The following is a 20,663-nucleotide window of genomic DNA, read 5'->3' on the forward strand; positions in this document are numbered from 1 at the left end:
GAAACTAAAAAAGTGCTAGATAGCTAGCTCAAAGAGTAAAAATCCATCTAAATAGCAAGATAGAAAGCTAAAAAAAAACTAGCGAGAAAGGAGGCTAGAATTTAACTTCATCACCAGATATACAGTATACTATACTAAATATATATATACATATAGAAAAATATAAATAAAAATAATATATAAATAGATAAGGTTATATAAATAAATAATATATAGAAATAATAAAAATAGAAATAAATAATTATATAAATATAATTCATATAAATATAATTAAATAATGACATAAATATATTACAAATGATTTGTATAAATATAGAAATAAAAATAGAAAATATGAAACAAAAACAGGTCAAGAATTATTTTTTTCAAAATAAAACGATGATTCGGAAAATCATGAGGACATTTTTCATTTGAAGCATATAAGACGTTTTTAGAACAAATATACTTATTTTTATGTGTTTTTGTCACAAAATAAAAGTATTACGTAGAAGGAAAAAAAATAAATGAGTAAAATATTAACAAAATAAAAGGGAGAATAAGACGATGATAAGAGATGTTGTCAAATAAAGGGAAGACACTGAGTAAATTAGAAAAAGGTGTAAAAATAATACGATTCTTTTTAAAAAATGAAATAAAAATAAAGAAGTTATTAAAAAAGTCATGTCAACAAAGAAAGAATTAAATAATTATAATAAACCGTGTCCAATAGACAAAGGCAGAGAATAAAAGTATAATAAAAAATCTTCTCAAGATGTCATAAAACGATTCTAAAATTCATGTCGACAACAAAATAATAAAACGACGATAATAAATCCGTTCGAATAAACAAAGAGGGAGAATAAAATCATGAAACTAAATTGAGAGGATAGAAGAGAAAGGAAGAATTAATTTGTGGGGGGGAAAACTTAAATGGTAAATGGTCTGCATTTCATTCACACACACACTCACACACCAATAGGGAGTCAGCCTCCAAACGTTTTGAGGATAATCAAGATGCTAAATGGCAAATGGTCTGCATTTCTATAGCGCTTTTCAAGTCAATGAAGACCTCCCAAATCGCTTTACAATGTGCTTCACACTTCACCCATTCACACACACACTCACACACCGATAGGGAGTCAGCCTCCAAACGTTTTGAGGATAATCAAGATGCAAAATGGTAAATGGTCTGCATTTCTATAGCGCTTTTCAAGTCAATGAAGGCCTCCCAAAGCGCTTTACAATGTACTTCACACTTTACCCATTCACACACACACTCACACACCAATAGAGAGTCAGCCTCCAAATGTTTTGAGGATAATCAAGATGCTAAATGGTAAATGGTCTGCATTTCTATAGTGCTTTTCAAGTCAATGAAGACCTCCCAAAGCGCTTTACAATGTGCTTCACACTTACCCATTCACACACACACTCACATACCGATAGGGAGTCAGCCTCCAAACGTTTTGAGGATAATCAAGATGCTAAATGGCAAATGGTCTGCATTTCTATAGCGCTTTTCAAGTCAATGAAGACCTCCCAAATCGCTTTACAATGTGCTTCACACTTCACCCATTCACACACACACTCACACACCGATAGGGAGTCAGCCTCCAAACGTTTTGAGGATAATCAAGATGCAAAATGGTAAATGGTCTGCATTTCTATAGCGCTTTTCAAGTCAATGAAGGCCTCCCAAAGCGCTTTACAATGTACTTCACACTTTACCCATTCACACACACACTCACACACCAATAGAGAGTCAGCCTCCAAATGTTTTGAGGATAATCAAGATGCTAAATGGTAAATGGTCTGCATTTCTATAGTGCTTTTCAAGTCAATGAAGACCTCCCAAAGCGCTTTACAATGTGCTTCACACTTACCCATTCACACACACACTCACATACCGATAGGGAGTCAGCCTCCAAACGTTTTGAGGATAATCAAGATGCAAAATGGTAAATGGTCTGCATTTCTATAGCGCTTTTCAAGTCAATGAAGGCCTCCCAAAGCGCTTTACAATGTACTTCACACTTTACCCATTCACACACACACTCACACACCAATAGAGAGTCAGCCTCCAAATGTTTTGAGGATAATCAAGATGCTAAATGGTAAATGGTCTGCATTTCTATAGTGCTTTTCAAGTCAATGAAGACCTCCCAAAGCGCTTTACAATGTGCTTCACACTTACCCATTCACACACACACTCACATACCGATAGGGAGTCAGCCTCCAAACGTTTTGAGGATAATCAAGATGCAAAATGGTAAATGGTCTGCATTTCTATAGCGCTTTTCAAGTCAATGAGGACCTCCCCAAGCGTTTTACAATGTGCTTCACACTTAACCCATTCACACACACACACACACTCACACACCAATAGGGAGTCTGCCGTGCAACCTGCTTATTGGGGGCATTAGGGATTCAGTGTCTTGCCCAAGGACACTTCCACATATAACACGGAAGAGCCGGGAATCGAACCTAGACTTCTACTGAAATACGAAACAAATGTAAATACATGATACTATAATATAAAAAACGAGTAGAGAAGTATTACTACAAAAATACTACTACGTGAGGTTTACAACAGAAATACTACAAATGACACCTATAACAATACGACAAAAATGTTCCTATGGAAATATAAAAAAAATTACTACGAAAATAAAACTACAGCAACGCTGTACTACAAAAATACTACAGGAATACTACTACTATACAACAAACATTCTTATATGGAAACTACAATATACAACAGCGATAGTACAAAAATACAAGAAAAAATAATGCAGTAATACTACAAAATACTATAATCATAAAACTACTGTAACAATACAAAAATACTACGAAAATACTACAGATAAACAACCAAAAAAAATCTACATTCAAAATACAACAAAAGTACTACAAAAATATTAAAAAAAACTCCCATGATAACAATTGCACCTGTTTCTATTTGTATTTTTTCTATTGTAGAAAAAATAAAACACAGTCCAATCAAAAGAAAAAAGAAAAAAAGAAAAAAATGGTGATTAAATCATGTCAAAGACAGGGAATATCAAAAAAAGAATAATGTATGGAAAAAAAATATGATAAACTAATAATAAAAATAAATGTCCACAAAGAAAGAATCTAATGATGATCATATATCAAGTCCAATAAAAAAAGACAGAAAATAAGATTATAAAAACGGTTATAGTAAAAACGAATAAAATAAAAAACAGCTTTTCTTCAAGTTTAAGTTAAGTTAAGCACTTCTTTCCAAAGGAGAGGAATAATATAATCATTATGAATCAAAATGATGAGAATTAGAATTTAAATTTAAAATAAACCGATTAAAAACTACAAAAAAAGGGAATTTATACTAAAAAGAAGGAAGAAGGGAAGGGAAAACAGGTTGCAGTTTTTATATTTATCTCTTTTTCTCGATAAATCCACGATTGAGATGAAAATGTGGAAAAAAAGAAAGAAAAAAAGAATAAAATTGCGGAGGAAAAACAGATTTTTACACAACAAATGCAGTTCTTTCAGTTTATTCATTTGTTTTATTAAATGTACTATGGAGAAGGGAGACTTCAACATAAAAAGGAAAGAAAAATCATCAAAAAGAACAAAATAAATACGCCGTACCAATGAATGCCAGCTGCCGTTTTCCATTTATGTTATTTTTTTAATAGTGGCTCTCCGGAGAAGGAAGATTAAAACGTGAAAAAGAAAGAAAACATATGAAATCGGAGAGGAAAACTGTTTTTTTTCACACCACAAATGCGCAAGCTTCTGTTTATTTTATTTTTTAGATGAGATGCACGACGGAGATGGGAGACTAAAACATTAAAAGTAGAATGAAATTGCGGAGGGAAATCACAACAAATGCATTTTTTTCCATTTATCTATTTGTTTTATTAGGTGTACTATGGAGAAGGCATTCTTCAACACAAAAAGTAAAGAAAAATCATCCAATTGTGAAGAAAAGAACACAGAAAATACACCATACAAATTAATGCCAGCTGCCGTTTTCTATTGATGTCATTTTTTTAATAGATGTACTGTGGAGAAGGGAGTCCTCAACATGAAAAGCAAAGAAAAATCATCAAATTGTGAAGAAAAGAACACAAAAAACACACCATACAAATTAATGCCAGATGCCGTTTTCTATTTTTGTCTATATGTGACTATTAAAACATAAGAAAAAAAAAAAAAAAAAGAAATTGTGGAGGAAAACTGTAATTTTCACACCACAAACGCGCTTGCTTCTGTTTATTTTATTTTTTATATGAGATCCACGACAGGGATGGAAGACTAAAACATTAAAAATAGAATGTAATGGCGGAGGAAAAACAGACTATTTTACACCAAAAATGCAAATTTATTTTTGTGAAGAAAAAAACACAAAGAATACACCGTACAAATGAATGCCAGCTGCCGTTTTCTATTTATGTCATTTTTTTATTAGATGTACTATGGAGAAGGAAGAATAAAACATTAAAAAGAAAGAAAAATCATCAAATTGTAAAGAAAAGAACACAACAAATACACCATACAAATTAATGCCAGCTGCCGTTTTCTATGTATGTTATTTTTTTAATAGATGCTCTCTGGAGAAGGAAGAATAAAACGTAAAAAGGAAAGAAAAATCATCAAATTGTGAAGAAAAAAACACAACAAATACACTGTACAAATGAATGCCAGCTGCCGTTTTCTATCTCTGTCATTATTTTAAGAGATGGAGAAGGAAGATTAAAACATAAAAAAGAAAGAAAAAAAATTAAATCGTGGAGGAATAACTTTTTTACACAACAAATGAATTTTTTTCCGTTTATTTATTTGTTTTATTATTTATTTGTTTTATGGAGAAAGATGACTTAAACATAAAAAGCAAAGAAAAATCATCAAATTGTGAAGAAAAAAATACACCGTACCAATTAATGCCAGCTGCCGTTTTCCATTTATGTCATTTTTTAATAGATAGAGATGGAAGACTAAAACATTAAAAATTGTAGAGGAGAAACAGACTATTTTACACAACAAATGCAAATGTATTTATTTGTTTTATTAGATGTACTATGGAGAAGGGAGACTTAAACACAAAAAGTGTAGAAAAATCATCAAATTGTGAAGAAAAGAACACAAAAAATACACCATACAAATTAATGCCAGCTGCCGTTTTCTATGTATGTTATTTTTTGAATAGATGCTCTCTGGAGAAGAAAAATAAAACGTAAAAAAAGAAAGAAAAATCATCAAATTGTGAAGAAAAAAAACACAAAAAAATACACCGTACAAATGAATGGCAGCCACCGTTTTCTATTTAAGTCATTATTTTAAGAGACGCTGTCTGGAGAAGGGAGACTTTTACATAAAAAGGAAAGAAAAATCATCAAATTGTGAAGAAAAAAAAAAAACATACAAACACACCATACAAATTAATGCCAGCTGCCGTTTTGTATGTATGTTATTTTTTGAATAGATGCTCTCAGGAGAAGGAAGAATAAAACGCAAAAAGGAAAGAAAAATCATCAAAATGTGAAGAAAAAAACACAAAAAATACACCGTACAAATGAATGCCAGCCGCCGTTTTCTATTTATGTCATTATTTTAAGAGACGCTGTCTGGAGAAGGGAGACTTTTACATAAAAAGGAAAGAAAACTCATCAAATTGTGAAGAAAAAAAAAACATACAAACACACCATACAAATGAATGCCAGCCGCCGTTTTCTATTTATGTCATTATTTTAAGAGACGCTCTCCAGAGAAGGAAGATTTAAACGTAAAAAAGAAAGAAAACCAATGAAATTGTGGAGAAAAACTGTTATTTTCACACCACAAACGTGCTTGCTTTTGTTTATTTTATTTTTTATATGAGATGGAAGACTAAAACATTAAAAAAAAGAAAGAAATTGCAGAAGAAAATACAATGCCCGTGTTTCTACTTATTTCATTTTTCTTATTGATGCACTCGGAAGAAAGAAAATTAAAACATAAAAACGAATGAAATTGCGGAACAAAAGGGAATGAAAAAGGAATAAAATACACCGTACAAATGAATGCCAGCTGCCGTTTTCTATTCATGTCATTTTTTTAATAGATGTACTGTGGAGAAGGGAGTCTTCAACATAATAAGCAAAGAAAAATCATCAAATTGTGAAGGAAAATCACAAAAAAATACACCGTACAAATGAATGCCAGCTGCCGTTTTCTATTTATCCTATTTCTTTAATAGTTGCTCGTAAAAAAGAAAGAAAACAACATGAAATTGTGTAGGGAAACTGTTTTATATGAGACGGAAGACAAAATACATTTAAAAGAAAGACTGAAATTGCAGAAAACACAATGCATGTGTTTCTACTTATTGAATTTTTCTCGGAGGAAGGAAAATTAAAAGATAAAAACGAATGAAATTGCGGAACAAAAAGGAATGAAAAAGGAATAAAATAGACAACAAATGCACTCTTTTCTATTTTTTGTTTTTTTATTTTATAATAAATAAATGAATCAATAATATGTAATATAATAAATAAAGGAAGATAAAAACATAAAAAGGAATGAAATTGTGGAACACGACGAATACACGTGTTTCTATCGTCTTAAACATAAAAAGGAAAGAAAAACAGAATACGATTGTGGAGATAAAACGGGTTTTTTTACATAATATGACTTTTTTACATAAACTTTGTTCATTATCTTTAATAAATGTATTATTGTTGCGTCTTACCCTATTTTTATGACAGTGTGTATTTTCCGTAGCTCTATTTAAAACGTTATATTGGGTATTTTTGTATTCTATATCTTTATTTTATTATTTTATTTTTCAACACAATCCATCTATCTATCTATCTAGACATCTATCTATCTATACATCTATCTAGACATCTAGACATCTATCTATCTAGACATCTATCTAGACATCTATCTAGACATCTATCTAGACATCTATCTATCTATCCAGACATCTATCTAGAAATATATCCATCTATCTGGACATCTATCTAGACATCTATCCATCTATCTAGGCATCTATCTATCTAGACATCTATCTAGACATCTATCGAGACAAATATCTAGACATCTATCCATCTATGTAGACATCTATCTAGACATCTATCTAGACATATATCTAGACATCTATCTAGACATATATCTAGACATCTATCTATCTATCTAGACATCTATCTAGACATCTATCTATCTAGACATCTATCTAGACATCTATCTAGACATCTATCTAGAAATATATCCATCTATCTGGACATCTATCTAGACATCTATCTATCTATCTATCTATCTAGACATCTATCTATCTAGACATCTAGACATCTATCTAGACATCTATCTAGACAAATATCTAGACATCTATCCACCTATCTAGACATCTATCTAGACATCTATCTAGACATCTATCCAGACATCTATCTAGAAATCTATCTATCTAGACATCTAGACATCTATCGAGTAATCTATCTATCTAGAAATCTATCTAGACATCTATCCATCTAGACATCTATCGAGTAATCTATCTAGACATCTATCTATCTAGACATCTATCTATCTAAAAATCTATCCAGACATCTAGACGTCTATTTATCTAGACATCTATCTAGACATCTATCTATCTATCTATCTATCTATCTATCTATCTATCTATCTATCTATCTATCTATCTATCTATCTATCTATCTATCTATCTATCTATCTATCTATCTATCTATCATTAGGGAGACGTAACGTATGAAAAAAGGAAGACTTTTGTTCTCTTACCTGTGCGAAACCTCATTTTCCTTTCTCCTTATATTTCCTCGCAGTTGTTCGAAAATCTCCCAAGTTCTTCTTTTCAAGTTCTTTTCCTCTTTTCTGTATTTTTGTAATTCCTCTTTTTTGGGGGGAGGGGAGTTCAAAGGTCACCACCCGGGTCCAAAAAAGCAGGTGAGGTGATCCCGGGACGCGACTTCTCCTCCTCGTCGGGACTTTGTGGGACTCTCCGAGGACGACCCCGTCTTTTTGTATCCTCCTCTTTTTTCTCTCCTCCTCCTTTCCTTGTTTCTTGCCCTCTTTCATCCCCCTCTTTCTTCCGCCTCTCCTCATTCTTGTGCAAGAATCGGATTCGGCGTCTCGACGCATCGGCGCTCGTCTCGGAAGTGAGGGGACTTGTCTCGACGCGTCCCCGCGGCTCCGCCGGTATCGGGATTGCGCCCCTGATGATTTTTGGGGGGGCTTTGATGTCTCCGCGCCCTCGCATATTTTTTTTTCTAATTTTCTTTGGGGTTTGGATTTTTTTGAAGACTCCGAAATTCCCTGCGGTTTGAAAAAGGATGACAAAAAGCTGCTGTAAAACGGAGGCTGGAACCTATTCGTTCTCGGTGGAAAAAAAAGGCAGAAAAACGGTCCATTTTCAACTGGTTAATAACATTTAATTGTACGTCACTGCATGAATAAATAATATCTTTCCGTTCCTTTCTTTTTGAAATGTTTAAACTTTTGAGGAGTCAAAAAAAAAAACATGCCGAGTAAAGAAAGAAAAATATTTATTAAAAGTAAAGCATATAAGACAGACGGATAAGATGATGAGAAAAAGGAAGGAAAGAAAGGAGAGAAAAATGCCAAAAAGAAAATAGGGAAAAGAAAATGAAAGAAAGAGGAAAAAGGAAGGACAGGGAAAAAAGAAAAACAAAGAAACAATAATAGGATGAAAAATAAATAGAAGAATGATTTAAAAAAGGAGGAGGAAAATGAAAAGAAATAACAAGGGGGAAAAAAGACACAAAATTGAAAAAAGAAAGAAAGGGCCACAATGGAAAACGAGGAAGGAAGGAAGGAAAAAAGGAAGGAAGGAAGGTAGGAAGGAAGGAAGGAAGGAAGGAAGGAAGGAAGGAAGGAAGGAAGGAAGGAAGGAGGGAGAATGAGAAAGAAAGAAAGCAAGAAAGAAAGAAAGAAAAAAATATTTCAATTAAAAAAATCAGAAAGAATACAATTATGAAAAAGATGGAAACGAAGAAATAATGGCATAACAAAAAAAATCATGAAGGAAACAAAACAATAAAGAAAAAATAAAATTATGAACGATTTTGTGCAGAAAGAAAGAGGGTAAAAAAGAAAGAGTAAAATTGTAATAAACATTATGTACATTTATTACAGAAATAGAATGTGTAATCATGTTAAAATGACTAGAAAGAAAAAGAAATATTCTTTTAAATCCTGTAAAGGAAATGAAAAAGTGCCTGACTGAAAAGTGAGGTTATCGCATGGAATACCATTTTTATTTTCCTAATTTCTGAAAAAAGTAAATAAATCTAAGAATAGATATGTTGATTTTTAATGTTCTTCTGCGGGTTTCATTATAAAATGTTGGTGTTTAAATGTCTTTCCATTTTACATGTATTATAAACAGCAAATCGGCATAGGTTAACCCAACTTCTATATTTTTTGTTTATTTTATTTTATTTAAGTTTTAATTAAGTATTTTTTACACCTTACTTTTGGTAATTCATTTGTTTTAATAACTAAAAGATAAACAGTATGTATATCTATTTTTTTTTATTCGAACGAGGCAAAGGCAATCTACACTAGAAAGATCTAGTGACATCTAGCGGTATAAATTCACCACTGCATACCAAGAGCGTTAAGTCCAAACTGTTAAAACAATTTGAAGAAACTAACTGCTCGGTTAAAGATTATGAATCGAATTTTGAAGCGACATTATTTTTTTATAATGGAATTTAATTAACACATTTAATTAATATTAATGTTTTCTCGTGCGAACGGAAGTAATAGCAAAAAAAGTGTTTCCGGTGACGTAGGCTTAGCGCCTAGTGCTACACGCGGGAAATTGACTGAGCGTCTCCTCATATTGACAGTAAGGACATTTAATTTTCTCCTTTCATGTTAAGGTTTGGATGCAGTCTGTCATGTATTAAAGTAGGAAAAGGCGTTTTGTGTTTCTCTTTATTTTGTTTAAATTCTCTTTTTTGTTTCCATACACTGGGCTCGCTCGTTTGAAGCGCTCGATGTGTATGTTTCGTGTGTCTATGAGGGGCGGTGCTTGGCCTGGTTTTGTTCTAAGTGATATACCTTCGAAGCGTAACGCAACGCCGCGTAGTAAAACGAGCGCACCTCGTCAATTCAAGTTAGCTTAGCTATTGTTAAAGTCGCCTCAACTCAAGGCTTTAATACGCTTTATTTTGTCGTTTTCAATTAATGTTTGTTCCTGTACAGTAAAAGAAAAGATGGGGGACACACTGGAGTTTAACGACATTTACCAAGAAGTCAAAGGTTCTTGGGTAAGTCCCGTTTTAATCAAGTGCTTTCCAAAATGTTCATTTGGTGCTCATTCCAGCTTTCTACTCCCTTTTCTTCGTTGGTGCCGCAATGTACCATGGTCTTGTAGTGCTCTAACGAATTGAGTGAAATATTTTATGGTTCAGACATTTTAAATACCAAAACCAAATCAGTTACATTGGAATAAATAACATTACTAAAAGCTATGTCAACCCGCCCCAGAGTGACAACACACTCTTCTGTTCAAACAGCAGGGCCCGAAAGCTTTCACTGGTTTACCCCTGTCGCATCATACAGGTTCCCGGCCCATTCCTTAGAACACGTCCAAACATCCCACTATCCTTTCACAACACCTCTCCACTCCTTCCTATCACCAACAAGAGCTCTAGCTTCCATTATATTTAGACCGCTTTCCTGCAGTGCACTCATAACACCATCCATCTACGTCAATCGCGGCCTTCTTCTTTGTCTCCTTCCATTGACTTCTGCTCTGTAGATCCTCTTCAACATTGGCTCCTCATCCATCCTCTCCATGTGTCCAAACTAACCGAGTATCGTATTTTCCGCACTATAAGGCGCACCTAAAAGTCTTAATTTTTTTCTAAAGTTGACCATGCGCCTTATAACACAGTGCGCCTTATATATGGCTCAATATTAAATTCGCAAGGTCTCGCAACTTACTCAACAGCCGCCGACTCGATTTTACCCCGAACGTGGAGTAGTCTGCGGTGTATGCTGGGATTTATATACCGGCGTTTCATTGGCTAACCAATGTGTCAATCATCATTTGAATCGATCACTATTGGCTGAAGTTATTCGGAGCCTCGGATTGGCTAGATGGCCAAAACAAACCCTGCAATCGGCCGAGTTTAGCAATGGCGTAGCAAGTCCGCGGTGTATGCTGGGATTTATATACCGGCGTTTCATTGGCTAACCAATGTGTCAATCATCCGTTAAATCGATCACTATTGGCTGAAGTTATTCGGAGCCCCGGATTGGCTAGAGGGCTAAAACAAACCCTGCAATTGGCCGAAAAAGATGTGTCAATCATCCGTTAAATCGATCGCTATTGGCTGAAGTTATTCGGAGCCTCGGATTGGCTAGATGGCCAAAACAAACCCTGCAATCGGCCGAGTTTAGCTATGGCGTAGCAAGCTTGCTAAAGTACGCCATAAAGAAACATGTTTCATTAGTCTGTATTTGTAAATATTCTACTCTCCTGGATTTACTTCACTCACGGTTGTAAGAAGACCATGATTGCGTATCATTATTGAACGTGAGAACTTAGGTGAGCTATGCAGCTTTATATTTTCCCGGTATCTTGTTTTAGAACGATCTTGATGTTGCTGTGATGAGTTGAGTGAATTCAACTCAATTCCAAGCGTTTATTGTCATATGCGCAGTAAAGTTGCGAGCGAAAAAGAAAATAGAAACTAAGGAATGGTTGGCATTTCTTGAATCCCAAGACTTCAACCTTCCGAATGATATTTGAAATGACGCATTTGAGTGACATCGTACGGACACCGCATCCGCACGTGTCTACGACACGTATTTGCTTCTTTGCAAGCTTTGGGAATGTTAAGGAGGTAATCAGTTGGACTGAATCATCTGACTGTTTTGTCGACGTTCCCATTGTAGCGCCTTATAATCCGGTGCGCCTTATCTATAGGACCAAAAACTATTTTTGGGGGTGCGCCCTATAACCCGGTGCGCCCTATAGTGCGGAAAATACGGTACTCTTATCCACACGCTTGTTCAGTTCCACTACTACTCCGGTTCTGTCTCTCACAATTTCATTTCTCAATCTATCCAATCTTGTCACTCCTAACATACTCCTCAGACACTTCATTTCAAAAACATTTAATTTCCTTCTCAAATCTGCGTTCAGGCACCAAGTCTCCGCACCATACAACACAGTCGGCACAATCACACTCTCATACAGTGCCCTCTTAACATCCATACTCATACTCTTGTTGCTCATCACTCTCCTCAGAGCACCCAAAACCTTGCTTCCCTGATTCATTCTGTGCAATACCTCGCACTCCATTCCACCAACAGCAGCCACATCGCAACCCAAGTAGAATAGAATAGAATATACCTTTATTGTCATTGTTACAACATGGGATATATTGTGACAACAAAATTGGTCGTGGCACTCCAGATCCACATTTTACAGTGAGGATAAGGAAAACAAAGAGATAAAGGAACAAAGATGTTTTAACTGTCTTTGTACCTAAAGCTTTCGACTTCTTCTAGCACCTGTCCATGCAACCTGATTTCTAACGTCATGCCTACTCCATCACGAGAACACTTTATCACCTTACTCTTCCCAACATTCACACATATCTTACGCCTATCACATACTCTTCCAAACTCCGTTACCAACCTTCTCAATGTTTCCTCAGAATCAGCCACAAGCGCTGTGTCATCTGCAAACAACAACTGACTTACCTGTCACACCATTCCACTGTTATCCATCATCTCTACACCTCTGCCAAATACTCTTGCATTCAGCTCTCTCACCACACCATCCATGTACTGATTAAACAGCCATGGTGACATCACACACCCCTGTCTCACACCAGTCAACACAGGGAACCACTCACTTGTCTCACTCCCTACTCTTACACATGCTCTGCTGTTCACCTAAAAACTCTTCAATGCTTCAAACAACTTTCCACTCACTCAATTCTTTGACAACACCTGCCACAACGCCTCTCTATCGACTGTCATACGGCTTTTCCATTTCCATGAAACCCAAATAAACATCCTTACCTTTTGCAAAATATTTCTTACACACCTGTTGTACTGCAAACACCTGATCCACACATCCTCTTCCTTTCCTGAAAGCACTCTGCTCCTCCATCACCACCTCATTCGTTCTTTCGTTCTTTTCTCTCACTCTCTTAATCAAGACTCTTCCATACAGCCTATCCGGCACAGACAACAAACTCTAATTGCTACATTTATACTTATCATCTTTACCCTTATACGATGGCACCACACATGCACTACACCAATCAACAGGAACCACACCACTTAAAAAGCATACATTCAACAAGCGTACTCACAAGCCAATCATTGCCATGCCACCTTTTTTCAAGCATTCAGCAGTACAACCATTCAACCCAGACGCCTTCTCCCCTGTCATTTCATTCATTGCCTCTTGCACCACCCATGTTTCCACAGGCTTCACATTTAAATCACTCAAAACAGGCATTTTCCCCATATCACCAATCGCCTCGACTCTCACTTCTCTTCCATCCTCCACATTCAGCAACTCCTCAAAATTCTCTGCCCATTTCCTCCTGACTGCACTACTGTTAACCAGCAATCTACCGTCCCTATCTTTCACTTTCTCTTCCTTTCCAGACAAACAATACATACTCATAATATAGAAAGTGTATTTAAGCAACCAAATATTCCCCAATATATGAATAAGTTGTGAATAAGAACCATAAAATACTTGGATAACGAGTATTAGTTGTTTCAATCTCCTTAGAAAAATAAAGTAAGCTCCCCCAAGGTTTTTAGGTTTGGTACAGGCGCTTGAAATCCTAAGAGATGATAGAATTTTAATGTTGTCTTTTCAAGGTTTGCTCTGGGGGCTTTGCTGTTCATTTTCTTCTTCCCTCGTAACTAACATCAGCTGACATGAATTTGTACGGTTTGTTAATGTGGGGCGTTAACGAAATTGGAAAATTGGCCTTGAAAGTGCCTCAAAGTGCTTAAATTTGGCCATGGAAAAAAAGTGAACGAACCCTTTGTTTTATTTATATGATGGAACATTTTCTCTGTGTTTTTTGTTCTCGTTTGGACAGAACGACGGCCGCCTGCGCTTCAGCAAGCAAAATGTCGTGTACAAAAGCAGCAAGACGGGGAAAGTGGACAGCATTGCGGCGGGCGAGCTCAGCCTGGCACAGTGGCGACGTGTATGCCTTGGCCACGGCATCAAACTCGGCACCAGCGCCGGACACATCTACAAATATGACGGATTCAGGGACACGGTGAGTGTCGGTCGTACGACCGCTGCTCTTTTATTCTCAAAGCGCAAGCATTGGGTGGCCCTCAAAAAACACCTCAGTAGCCTGCGTCCCAGTTCTGAAAAGACACCGCCTGTGATGGGTAAATGTGATTTTCTAGGAAGTTTAATTTCTAATTGGCAAGAGGGATCAATTGTATTTACCTATAGTTACAACCTGATAATAACATTGTAATAGCGTAAGTTGCTACCTAAGTACCGTATTTTCTGCACCTAAAAGCCGTTATTTTTTTCAAAAGCTGACCATGCGCCCTATAATACAGTGCGCCTTATATATGAAACAATGGTGTGTCGCAAAGTCTTGCAACTAATGCAACAGCCGCCGACTCGATTTTCCCCCGAACGCCAAGTAGTCCGCGTTGTATGCTGGGATTTATTCACCGGCGTTTCATTGGCTTACCAATGTGTCAATCATCATTTGAATCGATCACTATTGGCTAAAGTTATTCGGAGGTCAAGGGGCGGATCCTTTTTATCATTTACAGGCTGGCATTGGCTTGAAGGGCAAAACAAAGCTTGCAATTGGCCGAAAAAGATGTGTCAATCATCAGTTGAATCGATCACTATTGGCTAAAGTTATTCAGAGGTCAAGAGGCGGATCCTTTTTATCATTTACAAGCTGACATTGGCTGAAGCGGCAAAACAAAGCCTGCAATTGGCCGATAAAGATGAATGTGAATAGTACGTGGTTGACGGCATAGAGAAAGTTTTGTTTTGTTTTTTTCTCTTGAATCCTTCTTCGGCCGTCCGGGCAAACGTTATTTCAGACACTGCTTTCAGCCTGCTCTATTTATAGTATTTTTCTTATTTTACTTGAAAAATAGCTGGAGACCGTACAATCAATCGAAATATGTAAAATAAAGTGCTTAAAATGAGCAAATTTATCTTGTCAGTGGACTTTTTTAAATCTGGTAACATAGTAACAGCGTAGTATAAACATGATTTTTAAAAAAGTAGCTTTTGGCTTCAGAAACGTTAGGAACTATTTCTCTTAACCAAGTTATTTTACAAATCCATATCACGCTGGTAGCCCTTCACCCTTATCAGTAACTATCAGTGGCTTTGCTTCAATAAGGTTGGAGACCCCTGCTCTATTTATATTTTTACCATTCAATTATGTTTTTTCTCATATTAGAAAAGGGGGGGAGGGGTTATAACTGTAAAATAATAAATGCAAATCACACAAGCAAGTATATTCTACTTAAAGTAAAATGATCATTTTACTTTATCTATCTACCTTGGTCATATCCCTCGAGATTGGTGACCGACAGCAAAGACAACACATACAAAAATAAAGAAAATAAAAAGGGAAAAGGTAGCAAAAAAAACACAATTTTTTGGGACCATGGCCAACCCAAATGCCCAAACACGCAAACAAGTTAGGCACCTCGGCACCCAAGTCGGTCATGCTTTCTTTCGTCCCTTCAGATGAAACAAGACACAAGAAAGCAGCCATGTCACTCTGGTCAGGGTGACACAACACACTCTTGTTCAATAGCAGGGCCCGACAGCTTTCACTGGTTTACCCCTGCCGCATCATACGTGTGCCCTGCCCATGCCTTAGAACACGTTTAAACATCCCACTATCCTCCTACAACACCTGTACACTCATTCCTATCACCAACAATAGCTCTAGCTTTCACTAGTGGATGGAGCGAGGGTACTGGGGATCCTCTCCTCTCTATCTCTACTCCCTAAGAGACGGCAAGGCAAAGAAAGGGGGGCGGGAGACCGAAAGGTCGCGCAAACCCTAGTTTTAGGTTCACTAAATGTGAAAGGATGTGGAAATAAAGCGACTGAGTGGAAGAAAGAGGAGATTGGAAGGATGATGGCATTTTAATAATAATATGTATAAAATAATGTGTGGCTTGCCGCTATTGCATCATCTCTCTCTGCCCTTTTTTTAGATTAGCTATTTTTGGGGATTTTTTGCTTTTAATGAACAGAAGAGACGAGTGACAAGAAAACGGGAGTAGGAGGAAACTAACAATGATGGCGCAATTTCGTGCAACCAAGAATTCACACTACTATTTCCCCAAAACAAGAAGAATATTGGTCATTTTAATTCTTGCCATTCATTGCTCAGCGCTAGCCGATTGACTTACTGATAAATGGGCTTATAAATGAAAACGGCTCAACTGTAGCAAGTTAGCTCTTCATTGTTAGCATATAAACATTAGCCAAAGTTCAGCTGGGGGATAACAAATACGTGGAACTTGGGGGACACACGAACAATGCATTGTGAATAATAAATACAGAAATGAAGCAATTAAAAGATGGATAGTTGTCTTGCGTAACGGATGAAAGTCGCAGATATTTGGCAAGGAGGTGTGGCCCATTCATCTTGGATTTTTAGCATTCCACGAGTTCAATGTCATCCTGCTACGTGTAAAAGCGTTCATTGTCTATTATATTTTGCGGTTTTGCTGTTTATGTATCGGTGTGTGTTCCTGTATTGTTTTTGCTCCCCTCGGGCGGCGGCATATCGAATTCCTGCTCGTAACTAATTACGCAACGTACTACGAATTCAGTAGTGCAATACCTTGACCTCAAAAACAAAATGGTAGTCCATTAGGGATGAACTATTGACCTACTGTAATTCTGCACGGTAAGGCGCACCCCAAAAGATCTTCTGTCATATATTTTCAGTACATACGGCGAACCAGACTATAAGGACCATCTAGAAAACAGTCAGATAGCCTGGGCTGTTGAGAAGCAAATTCTTGTCTGTGTCTGTAGGATGTCACCACAGTAAAAAAAACATCCAAACCCCAATTTCTTAACTGACAGAACAACAAAAAAGCTACACATTAGGGTTCAAGTTGGAGCTGTACTGTAGCTATGCTTAAAACGCAGCAAAAGAATGAACTAACTCACAAAGTTAAAGTGGCTGTGTGTTGTAACTCACCACTAGAGGCCATTGTAGTTTCGAAATTGCTGAAGCGCGTGCATCGGAAGAAGACACTAGGGTAGCTGGAAAGACACATCGACATATAACAGGAGCCAGGAATCGAACCTGCAACCTCTTGATCCCAAGATGAGTGCTCTACCTCCTGAGCTAATGCCGCCCACTCTTTTCTGTCACCTGTTGTCAGCCCGCCTGGGAACCTCAGTTTACTCTAGGTAATTTTTTCGACCCCGACTCACCCCTGTTTTAGCTCCCGTGTGTTTCCCGGCTTCGACCCGTTTTTGATCTTGACCACATCTACTCTCCTCTCCTGGGTTTCGACTCGCTGCTGATCTCGACCACGTTTTTGCTCTCCTGTCCCAGCTACCGACCTGCTCCTTCCGCTACTAAAAGGGCTAAGAACTAGTTCAAAAACTAGCGTCTTATTTTTTTTTTGCCAAAAACTACATTCAAATTTTTACTCTCAAAATAGTCGGTTTTATTGACAAAACAAGTGCTAACTTTTTCTATACAAAACCCATCTTTTTCTCCAATGTTGAAATCCAGCCTATTTTACTACGCCAAAATCTAGCTTTACTTTACATCTCTTTGTTTTTTTTAGTTTTTTAAAATATTGGCGTTTCTTCGACACACAAAGATAGTGTCATCGCAAACTAATGTCTTCCTCAACACCAAAATTGACTTTTCATTTCATTACATTAGTGACATTCACTTGCATTAGGTGAGTGACACTCAACGGGGATGTGATTTTTCCGCTTATTCGCGGAATTCCGCTTTTTTTATCTCCAAAGATTTTCCGATTTTTTAATTGGTAAAAAAACCGATTTCGTCTCTACAGCATTCCATTTTAGTGTTTCCGTAACTGAAATGAAACGTACTTGCGATTGGTTGAAGTCTCCGTGTTGACCAATAAACGCGCTTGTTATAAAGGCGTAGGAGTATGCCATTGTTCATTTCTCACGTTTTTGCCGAGTGTTTAAAGAAAGATGTCCGAGATCGAACGCAAAGATGCTCCGCGAGTTAAAGAAATTGCTAAGATCGTAAAAAACAAGTTTCGATCGGACTGGTTAGAGAAGGAATTATCTACAAATGTTGGTGACCCCGACGTGATCCAATGTAGCGAGCAGAGACGGGAGTCGTAGGCGGAGTGTCAAACAAAGGTGCCAACGAAAGCTGCTTTAATGACATTTAACTGGCAATAACAAAACAAACACGAGAGTGGCTAGAACCGGCCGAATTAAGAGTCCCCCTAGGAACTCGCTAACTCAACAATGGTTCCGTGGGTGAATTATGTACAACCCACTACAGTACTTTCATTTATAGATAACATCTTCTGCTATAACAAAGACATTTGTGGTATGTTCTAATATGAGTTACTTTTCATTTGGTCATGATACAATTATTTCTTCATGAAATTTGAACTCTTCAACATGATTTATGTGTTAACTTAGTAATCACATGAGTTAGATATGATGATATTCTCAGTGATAGTTTTTAAAAGCAAAGGCAGTCCAATGTTTTTTAATGTGACTGATTTTGAGTTGACTTAAACTGTAATTTTATATGGGATAGTTCAAAATACATTGAAAATTTATGCTGTTGTTTTGTCTATTTCTTTGTCATCTGAGTGCATTGAAAGTACTTAAAAACACGGAAAACCCATGTGCTCCGGGGGGCTTCGCCCGACTTGTCCCCCCACCAGGGCACTGCCCTGGACCTAGCTGGGTGCCCGCGGCCCCCAGACCCCCGCCTAATTTTCAGATAATTTCACTTCGGTCAAATCACATCCCTGACTCAATGAAGCAGCTAACGATAACAATCGTAGCTAGCTGCGAGCCATAGCCTGCATCCAAGTGGCTGGCATGAATGACTAGAGAAGGAAACAGTGGGGATAAAGTCAAAGATGCTGGACCACAGAACATGGCGATGTTTACTTGTATAAGTAGCTCTGGAAGGCCTTGACATTGAAAGATCAAGCAGAGCACCAAATATAACGATAGCAGATTGTGGTGTGGCTTAGCCTGTAGCCAGGTGGCTTTAATGATTGGCTAGAGAAGGAAACAGTGGGCGAAAAAATGTGGAGGGTGGCTGAATCACGGAACTTGGTGACTGTCGCTCGCATGAGCGAGTAACACTGAAGGGACAAAGCAGGAACAGCTAGCAATAGCTATAGCGGCGAGCCATAACCCGCTGCTATAGCTCAGGGGTCAGGAACCTTTTTGAGCCAAAGAGCCATAAAAGCAAAAAAAAATTTAAAAAGAAATTGAGAGAGCCACATCATATATTTTCAGACGAAATTGAAAAAACTGCCAAACACGCTCTGTAGACAAAAGCTTATTGCTGTGTGTCATTTGATGATTTAATCAAATGTATAAAATGATGATAATACCAAATCCTGTGTCCCAAATCAACGTAAATATGCCATTTACAATTTGTCTTCCACCTTCAGTTAAGAGTGTTGAGGCCATTTTTCTCCATGAAACTTAACGGCTTCAAAACAAGGTGCATGCAAAGTTCTTTTGTAAAGATGTCACAAATGACTGCAAACGATAAGCATATCGTCATATTCACTTGCGGTGTAGACTGCACTGAGCGAGAGGGAGAGAGAAGGCAGGGACCTGCCCACCTGTACTGCTCAACCAATCAAATTTTTATCGGTTGAAATGGTTTCTTATCGAACTCCTGCATGAAGTCGATTCGGCTTTATATGGACCAAAATCGGGATGAAATCACTTGACTTTGGAACGCCACAGAGAGATGTGCAATAGTTACATTTGATTTCAGAGCCATACGTACTCATAAAAAGAGCCATATATGGCTCCCGAGCCATAGGTTCCCTACCCCTGCTATAGCTGGACGATAGGGGGAATATACCTGAATCGCCAGTTTCTGAAACCGTTACATCCTGGGGGAAAGTAAGCTTTTTGTTTGTTTTTTGCACATATAATTGAATTCAAAGCAAATCGAGATTCCCAGCTAGCATTCCGAATTTCTAGCCACGCTAACCGAAGCGCTAGAGATTGTCTGCCGCGTCCACAAACAGGCGGCCCGCGGGCCAGATCAGGCCCGCTAAGGGATTGAATCCGGCCCGCGAGACAACACTCAGAGAAGCGCAAGAGAAAAACAAGCTGCAGGTTGAAAATATGTCAACTTGATGTTGCCAAAGCCAGGTGCCTCCAACAAAGACACTGTTCTCTCTCTTTCTTTCTCTCTTTCTTTCTCTTTCTTTCTCTCTTTCTTTCTCTTTCTTTCTTTCTCTCTTTCTTTCTCTTTTTCTTTCTCTTTCTTTCTCTTTTTCTTTCTCTTTCTCTTTTTCTTTCTCTTTTTCTTTCCCTCTTTCTTTCTTTCTCTTTTTCTTTCCCTCTTTCTTTCTTTCTCTTTCTTTCTCTTTCTTTCTTTCTCTTTCTTTTTCTTTCTTTTTCTTTCTTTCTTTCTCTTTCTTTCTCTTTCTTTCTCTCTCTC

At 37.1% G+C, this 20,663-nt stretch overlaps 1 protein-coding gene across 2 annotated transcripts in view; it reads left to right on the forward strand.

Moving 5' to 3' along the window:
- ssrp1a (structure specific recognition protein 1a) overlaps positions 1-20,663 on the forward strand; it is a 129,763-nt gene that overhangs the window by 70,799 nt on the left and 38,301 nt on the right. The window contains exons 1-3 of one of the 2 annotated variants that reach the window (XM_088343937.1): positions 9,731-9,829; positions 10,189-10,253; positions 14,073-14,258. In XM_088343937.1, coding sequence (XP_088200063.1) covers positions 10,200-10,253; positions 14,073-14,258 — 240 coding nt within the window. In that variant the 5' untranslated portion in view covers positions 9,731-9,829; positions 10,189-10,199. Of the gene's footprint in view, positions 1-9,730; positions 9,830-10,188; positions 10,254-14,072; positions 14,259-20,663 lie in introns of those variants that run through there. The other variant, XM_088343936.1, reaches the window with a different exon arrangement.

Source organism: Urocampus carinirostris, chromosome 9 (genome assembly GCF_059441175.1).
Source record: "Urocampus carinirostris isolate Australia breed hairy pipefish chromosome 9, RoL_Ucar_1.0, whole genome shotgun sequence".
NCBI lineage: Eukaryota > Metazoa > Chordata > Actinopteri > Syngnathiformes > Syngnathidae > Urocampus > Urocampus carinirostris.